Consider the following 8,898-nt stretch of genomic DNA (forward strand, 5'->3'; position numbering starts at 1 on the left):
GCTTGCTGCCCTGGGGAAGAGGGAGGTCTGACTCCTGAGCTCAGGCTGATCTATTTTAATGCCAGGTCTGTTGTGAATAAAGCTCCCCTCATCCATGACTTGATCGAGGAGGAAGGCGCAGACCTGGCATGCATCACGGAAACCTGGCTGGGCCCAGAGGGAGGGGTCCCTCTGACTGATTTATCCCCTCCAGGTTTCCGTGTGCTACATCAACCTCGAGCTCAGGGTAGGGGAGGTGGCGTGGCGATCGTTATCAGAGAGACCCTCCATCCGCGGGAGGCCACTGCCCCTCAGATAGACGGATGTGAATCCCTCCTCTTAAGGTGGGGTCCTGGTGGTCAGTTGGGCCTACTTCTGGTATACCTCTCTCCAAGCTGCACAGCAACGGTTCTACCCAAGCTACCTGACGCCATCTCAGGATTGGCGGTCGAATTTCCAAAGCTTATGGTACTGGGAGACTTTAATCTACCTTCCCTGGGCAGTGCATCAGAAGTGGCCCGAGAGTTCATGGCCTCCATGACGGCCATGGACCTTACTCAAATTACTCAGGACCCAACTCACGAGGGAGGAAACATGCCGGATCTAATTTTTGTCTCTGGGCAGTGGCTAAATGGGCTGGGTGGGGTTACTCCAACATCACAACCCCTTTCATGGACAGACCACTACCTCCTGCGGTTGGGCCTCCGTCACGTCACCCCCCGATGTCAGGAAGCGGAACCGACCAGGTGGTTCCGCCCCAGGCGCCTGATGGACCCAGATAAATTCCAGATGGCGCTTGGACCGATTCCCACCTCCCTCTCCCACAACCCGGTCGAGTCCTTAGTTAATGCCTGGCAACAGGCTGCTTCGGAGGCGCTCGACCGCGTTGTCCCTTTGCGGCCTCTGACCCGGCGCAAGTCCCGACTCGCTCCTTGGTTCTCCAAGGACCTGCGGGAGATGAAGCGCCAGAGAAGGGGCCTAGAGAGCATTTGGAGAGCCAGTCGGTCTGAGTCTGACCGAACACAGTTAAGATCCTTTTCTAGATCCTATCTTGTGGCAATGAGGGTGGCAAAGCGCGCCTACTTCACCACCCTCATTGCGTCCGCAGATAATCGCCCGGCCGCCCTATTTAGAGTGGTCCGCTCCCTTTTAAGTCAAGAGACGGGAGAGGACCCCCTACATGGACGGGCTGAGGAATTTAGTAAATATCTGGTGGACAAAATTGCTCAGATTCGGGCTGGTCTGGACTCTGACTGGGCAGTATCTAACGAGAGGAAATCGATGAAGTTGGCCAAGTACATCTGGGAAGAGTTCGATCCTGTGACTCCGGATGAAGTGGACAAGATCATGGGGAAACTAAGTGCCGCCACATGTTTGTTGGACCCGTGTCCCTCCTGGCTAGTCTATGCTTCTCGGGAGGTTACACGAGGCTGGCTCCTAGCAGTTATCAATGCCTCACTGAGTGAAGGGTACTTCCCTGCTGCCTTGAAAGAGGCGGTGGTAAGGCCCCTCCTCAAGAAACCGGCACTGGACCCAGCTGTTTTAAACAACTTCCGTCCTGTCTCCAACCTTCGCTTCCTTGCGAAGGTCGTTGAGAGTGTGGTGGCGCGACAGCTCCCTTTGAACCTGGAGGAAGCTGAATATCTAGATCCGTACCAATCGGGTTTCAGACCGGGGCACAGCACGGAGACGGCATTGGTCGCGCTGGTGAATGATCTCTGGCGGGCCCGAGATAGAGGTTATTCTTCTGTCCTGGTCCTATTAGATCTATCAGCGGCTTTTGATACCATCGACCATGGTATCTTACTGCGTCGTCTTGAGGGGCTGGGAGTGGGAGGCACCGTTCTGCGTTGGTTCTCCTCCTACCTCTCGGACCGTTCGCAGACGGTGTTGGCAGGAGGGCAGAGGTCAAGCCCTAGGCCTCTTAATTGTGGAGTGCCTCAGGGTTCGGTGCTCTCGCCCCTCCTGTTCAACATCTATATGAAGCCGCTGGGAGAGATCATCCGTAGCTTCGGGGTGAAATATCATCAATATGCTGATGATACCCAGCTATTCATCTCCACCCCGAACCAACCCAGTGATGCCCTTGATGTGATGTCCCGTTGTCTGGAAGCGGTACAGATTTGGATGGGAGAAAACAGGCTTCGACTCAACCCGGCCAAGACTGAGTGGCTGTACATACCGTCATCTCGTTTAGTCCAAGAGGTTCCATCTCTGACTATAGGAGGAGAGATGTTACCTCCCATTGATAAAGCACGCAATCTGGGCGTCCTCCTAGATTCACGACTCAGTTTTGAAGATCACATTGGAACCGTGGCTAGGGGGGCATTTGCCCAGATTCGTCTTATATACCAATTGCGCCCCTTTTTGGACCGAGATGCCCTACGTACAGTCACCCACGCACTCGTTACCTCCCGTATTGATTACTGTAATGCTCTCTACATGGGGCTGCCCTTGAAGACCACCCGGAGGCTTCAGCTGGTGCAGAATGCAGCTGCACGGGTTGTGATGGGAGCTTCCCGATACTCCCATATTACACCCCTCCTGCGTGAGCTGCATTGGCTACCAGTTGCCCTCCGGGTGAGATTTAAGGTGCTGGTACTTACCTTTAAAGCCCTACATGGCTTAGGTCCGGGATACTTGCAGGACCATCTGCTGCCGGGAACAAATTCCCATCGTCCAGTACGCTCACACAGAGAAGGCCTCCTCAGGGTACCGTCAGCTAGGCAATGTCGGCTGGCGACCCCCAGGGGGAGGGCCTTCTCTGTGGGAGCACCAACCCTATGGAATCAGCTCCCCCCTGAGCTTCGGATAGCCCAAAACCTCCAATCCTTTCGCCGCGGCCTCAAAACACACCTGTTCCACCAAGCTGACCTAGACTGACAGGCATTTTAATTAATTTATATTTAGTATTTTTAATTCATTTTAAAATTCTCTAATTTTTATTGCACTGATGTTCTCAATTTTCATTTTATCTTGATTTATGTACTTATTATATGTTTTATTGTGAGCCGCCCTGAGTCCTTCAGGAGATAGGGCGGGATATAAATCCCATCAATAAATAAATAAATAAATATGTATAGGTCTATACTAGGGGTAGGCAACCTGGTCTGTACCTACAAAGGTGAGAATCCTGCAAGCTCTGCTATGCCCTGTGAGGCTGCGTAGAAGCGACCGTTGGACTTTGAAGCAGGATAGGAGGAGTATTCACGCTTTTGAATATTGATCTTGGAGAAGGCTCCTGAGAATACCATGGAGAGCCAAGAAAATAATCCAATGGATCATTGAACAAATCCACCCAGACAGAGCTTTCACTCAAGGTGCAAATGATCAGGCTAGAATTATCTCACGTCGAACAATGTGAAATTCCAGCTTTGGAGAACGCTCTAATGCTGTGAAAGACGGAAGGAAGAAGAAGAGGACAACCAGAACAAGGTGGATGGAGTAGCAACGGAGGTGCCCTGGGTTAGGGATAGATTGTCATGGAGACAATCTACCTATGTGGTCAATAGGAGTCGAAAGCAACTTGATGGCATATGATCAATCAATCCAATCCATTATGCTTGGCTTCTTATGTTGCTATAAGATGAAAGGAGGAAACTTTGATAATCAAGCACGCGATGCAATTAATTTCTTGTCAAACTGTGCTCTGTGTCATACGTAACATTTGGTCATAGCAAAGTCCATATGTATGATCATAACAATGACCAGGTTTTTTTTTTAAGTAGATGGTTTAGCAAGATTTTATAACGCATTTGAAACTGAACTGTTCTTATTAAGATAATCTTGATATATTTTAGCTTCTAATGGCAAATGTGGAATCCATTTCCTCCTTAAATTAAAATACAGGAAATCCAGTAAAATAACAGAACGCTAATGGAGCGTTTTAGATTTAGCCTCTAAAAGGCCCTTCGGAGCTCAAGAGGGCACGGACATCGCTTTGTCTTCAAACCTTGGAAGCAGCCTCGTCTTTTACTGGAATCACTGGAGGAAAATTTATTCTAACACGAAGCTGATATAAACAACATCAAACAACGTATGATTTTCATACAACTGCCCGTTTGGTCCAGCGGTGAAGGAACCAGGCTTGAAAGGGGGAGCGCCTGAGCAAAAGTCCCATCTTAGCCATGAAGGCTGGCCGGGTGACCTTGGGCCGGCCCCTCCCTCTCTCAGCCCAGCCCACCTCCCTGGGTTGTCGTGGGGGGAAAATAGGTGGAGGAAGGTGTGCTGGATATGTTTGCTGCCTTGAGCTATTTGTAAAAAAAAAGTAAAGTCAGGCTACAAATAAATACAATAGAAATAAACAAAACTATTTAAAACTTAAAAAGGATTTCCCCTTTTTTTTCCTTCAACCTAGGCAATTTTACTTATATTTCAATCAAGCCCTGTGTCAGACCCTGAATATTTTGCTAATGATGAGTATTTATGGAAAATTATTCTATTATTCCTTTTGTACATAGTTAAAAATGAAAGGTCCTGAGTTCTAATGCTAGCAACATCTTGGTGTCAAATGTTAGCTCTTCCCTCTTGTTCAGTTTATTCCAAAGTGGGGAATCCTGGGAGTTGAAGGCCACCCATCTTTCAGTTACCAAGGTTGAGATGGTCCTGGCTCTTTCTTCACAAGGAAATTGATCCATAAAAGATTGCCCTTGAAACCTCTTAACACGACACGGCTAAGTTGAATAGACATTGTGGCCCACACAACGCAGATGTTCCATGTGGCATATATAATGCCTTTTTATTGCTATTCCTTTACCTTGGTATCTTTCTAAACCCACCCAAGATCTTTATCATAAAGCTATCATATTTTATACCTGCGTAGCCCATTTTGCCCCACCTTTGTCTCTCTATCTTGCACGGCTTAATTAAGACACTGGCTTAGTTCCTGCTTCCTGAGCCTTTCCATTATAAAACAATATTTTATATTTACCATCGTTTCATGAGATGTTACTTATATGAGATAAAAAGTTCTTTTTACCAATTTATCAAAACGAAACCTGGTATGTGTAGATATAGGTGCAAAAAAAAAGAATGCCATTATTTTCCCAGTATTTTTAGCTTCACCGTGGGACGTGTCAAGGCTATTCAACTTTCCTTACATTTCATTTGGTTTCTGAACTTTTCACTTGTTCTGTCAGACAATCCAGAGATATTCAATTCAGACAGATGACCAGTGAATACAAGTTGTTAATATATGAATATGTATTATAGGCCTTATCAATAATTACCAAAGCTCTTTACTGAATTTTATGGAGCTTCTTCAGCAATACAACCCATTCCAATTAATTGGAATAAAAGTATTATGCTGCCTGTAGATAATAAGATTTCTATGGAAACTGTAAAGGATGGGACTTTTGTGAATAACAAATTTTAAAAAATGAATGTTTTAAGCTGTATAAGAGATTAATAATTATAACAACAGATGGTTGAGAATATCCATGAATTTTAAGTATGTACTTTTAGATAGATGTCTATATTAATTCCATTTAAATTCATTAGACTAACAAAAATATACGTTTTATGGAACATCAGACTTCTAGCCTTCTCGGTTATGATGCATCTTGTGCAGTGAAAATGTTCAAAACTTAATAACCCTACTGGATGTGATTACTGAATAGCTTGACACACAAGCAATTTTTAAAACAAAAATATACTACTATGGATAAAATTGAAGCATTATTATTCACCTTTGAAATCCTGGCAAGTATTGCATTCCAATTACAGTCTGGATTTAGTCCTAATTCCAATATTAAAGACAGCATTTGAGCGTTACTAGGAAAAAGATGTAAATCTAATCTCTTGCTGACTCTGTTCTTATTTAAAAATGATTGGGAAGCTTTTGTTTTCTTAGGGGGGAAAAAAGAAAGGAATTGAAAATAAGATTAGCACCTTAGACTAACTTATTGCTAATTCTGCCCTTCAGATTTTTGCCCCTTAAGAAAAGAATGCAGCTTGCCTAAAACGGCTGAAAATACATATTCATTTCAAACATATCTGACATTCTTAGAGGCCTGAACAACTTCTGTAATTCTAGAAGATATTATATTAGCCAAAATATTTTCAGAGGCTGCTAAACCAACTGTTCCGTTTAACTGACATTTGAAGAATCTTACAAAGATAAATACAGACAATTTACAAGAAATCTGGGGGAAAGAATTGGAGCATAACAGTTCAAGCAAATAATTTATCTCAACTTCTATTGGACACTCCAGAGGATGCTTAAATACAGTTGGTTGAAGACCTTTTTGTGTTGCAAATTCAACCAGTTCAATAGTATGCTAACACACACAAAATCTGTTTAATGTTGAATGGCACAATTAAACAAGGGACATAAGATTTCAAGATGTTAAACTATATCCTTAACATTAAAATTCCTCAGCTTTTGGGGAACTCTGGAGTTATCGTGTTTAGATTCATGCAAAAAAAGTGTTCTTGGAAAGAAACCGGTACGCCAGATACCAAACGCTGGTGGATCAAATACAGGTGATCCTTGACATGATCGTAACTGATCATGGAATTAAAGTTGTAATTTGTGATTATTATTCAACAGGTCATCACATGACCATGCCAAATTTTATTACCTTTTTTTTGCAACAGTTGTTAAGTGACAGCTACAGTCACTAAGTGAATCTCGTTGTCTGCAGTGGGTGTGGGGTTTTTTTGCTGCAAATTGAAAGTAAGTGTCATTTTCCAGCAAAAAGATAGTCATAGATCATAGTCATATTACCACGGGATACTGCAAACAGTCATTAATGTGGGCCAGTTGTCGCACTCCCCAAATGCAATCACACGGCTTGGGGGGAGGGGGGTGGATTGGAACTTCCAACCTGGGTTTTACGTCCCTTTTTTTGATCACTGATAATTTGGAATGGTTACTAAGCAACCGATTTTAAATTGAGCACTTCCTGTCTGCTCTCTCTCTCTCAGCCTTTGAATCCACTTTTGTGAGGTGAAGATTTGACTTGTTTAAACAGAACACAATCATTTGTCGTGCAATCATTTTAGCTCTTTTTGTATTTGTTTTGCTTTTCATGATTATTTTTATTTTATTTTTAAAAATAATTTTAAAAAACTTGATTCTTGGTAACTTCATGGACACGTAGCTGTCCATGGAACCAACCAGAATATACAAAAAGTGGTTTGTCCTCCTCTTCCAGGATATTCTTCCATTTCCTCTCCTAGTCCGTGTCCGATTCAAAGAACAGCCTTGTGCCTAAACCCAGTATCAAAACCAGCATAGGGAATGGCGAGATAAGATTTTAAAAAATGGAGTTTCAAGAAATAAAATATAAAATCAGAGTAATAAAAAAGCAAAATTTCTAGTATCCTAAACCACAAGAACAATTCTTATTATATCTTCCCCTGGTTCCAAGTAGGCCATAGGATTGGAACTATATTGAAGAGATACGGAGCCAGGATTGGAAAGCTATTTCCCCCTTTATCTACCCTTCTTAAGGTCCTTAGGAGCAGAACTCAAGGGAAAGATCTTCGGATCCTAGCAAGTAAATGTGGAGGAGATATTCCCCAATCCCAAGCCATTTGGGGCCCTTAGGTAGATATTGGCGCCATCAGTTGAAGTCCAGACATCTTAAAGTTGCCGAGGTTCAGAAACACTGGTTTAAAAGAAGAAAGAAACATACGCAGCCAACTTTCCAGACAAAAATTCCACCACCAAAGCAGAAACTCCACCTTCCCCATTCTGTGACCCCACCCTGTTCACACAGTATCGCTGCCTGCGTTCTCCGCCCTCCCCGAAAGGGTTAATTGATCCTTTGCTTAACCCTCCTTTAAGGACAATGCCATCTCTTCCAGAGCAGGATTAACATAAGTTAATTGCAGATTAATCATATGCAAAGAAATATCTTCCTGATCTGGCCAACCCTGGTATATCAGGCCTCATTCATTTCCTTGTCCTCCTTCCAGCACCGCTCCAGAGCATCGCAACACGCCCCCTCACATTAGAAGGATCCCCAGTTGAGGAAACTGAATGGAAGTTGCTCTTTAGCCTCCATGAATGGACAAAAGCCAGCCTGGCTATTCACCCTTACAGCCACCGCTAACCTTACAAAGATCATCACAGTAAGAGAAACGAAAGCAGCGTAAACGGGGTCCCTATTTCCAGAGAATGTCTACAGGGAAGTGACAAGGAAAGGTCTCCACAACTAAGAGCTGGCTTCTCCTGAGCTGCCTCAACCCAAACTGATTCAGCTGCCCATTTGCTTGGTTCCGTGGAATGCTAAGCTTGCTCAGGATGCGAGAGAGAAACACGAAGGAAGGCAGAGAAAGAGCAGGAAAGAGGTTCTCACCATTCACACTCCCTTCTCCATTCATTGCATTTTGGACGGATGTCCTCAGAGAAGATTCACGTAAGGTTCTGCCCAGGACCCTTGACGAGGAAGCAAACCTTGGGCCCCTTGAAGCTCTCCGAACAATCCTGGCTTAACCTCCCCTCTCCAGCTGAGGAGATCTTCAGTTGTTCTTCACTTCCATCTGAACTCGCGTCAGAGTTTCGGGTGCCTCACCATCTGCGCCACGGAGGCAGGTGCCAATAAGAGAAATGGGAGGGAAAGCGTGTGAATGATTAAGCCTGGATAAGACCAAAACAAGATCTTATCAGATGTCCCACTTTTTAGCCCTGGCAATGATGAAAAAGGCCAACTTGCTTGAGGCCATCTCGGGAGAAGTTGGAGAAAAGCAACAGCTCAGCAAAGAGATCCTGAAGCAAACAAGACGGCCTTTGCTGAGAAGATTCTGGGTGGGTAATATTTCTGCAATACGTCGAGGGGCTTTTGAGACGGTGTAGATGCACTGAAGGGAAGTGACAACCGGTAAGTTTGCTAATCTGGACTGATGCATTGGAGCAGGGGGGGAAAACCCACGGAAAGACAGGAAAGCAGCGCAAGTGTCTCCAGATGACAC

At 44.5% G+C, this 8,898-nt stretch overlaps 1 protein-coding gene across 1 annotated transcript in view; it reads right to left on the reverse strand.

The window, feature by feature from the left end:
- Nucleotides 1-8,361, reverse strand: part of ETV6 (ETS variant transcription factor 6) — a 101,598-nt gene extending 93,237 nt beyond the window's left edge. Inside the window, exon 1 of the mRNA XM_083365883.1 lies at nucleotides 8,286-8,361. Coding sequence (XP_083222009.1) covers nucleotides 8,286-8,288 — 3 coding nt within the window. The 5' untranslated portion in view covers nucleotides 8,289-8,361. The remainder of the gene's footprint in view (nucleotides 1-8,285) is intronic.
- Nucleotides 8,362-8,898: the final 537 nt, after the last annotated feature.

Source organism: Vipera ursinii, assembly GCF_947247035.1.
Source record: "Vipera ursinii genome assembly, chromosome: 6".
NCBI classification, from domain to species: domain Eukaryota; kingdom Metazoa; phylum Chordata; class Lepidosauria; order Squamata; family Viperidae; genus Vipera; species Vipera ursinii.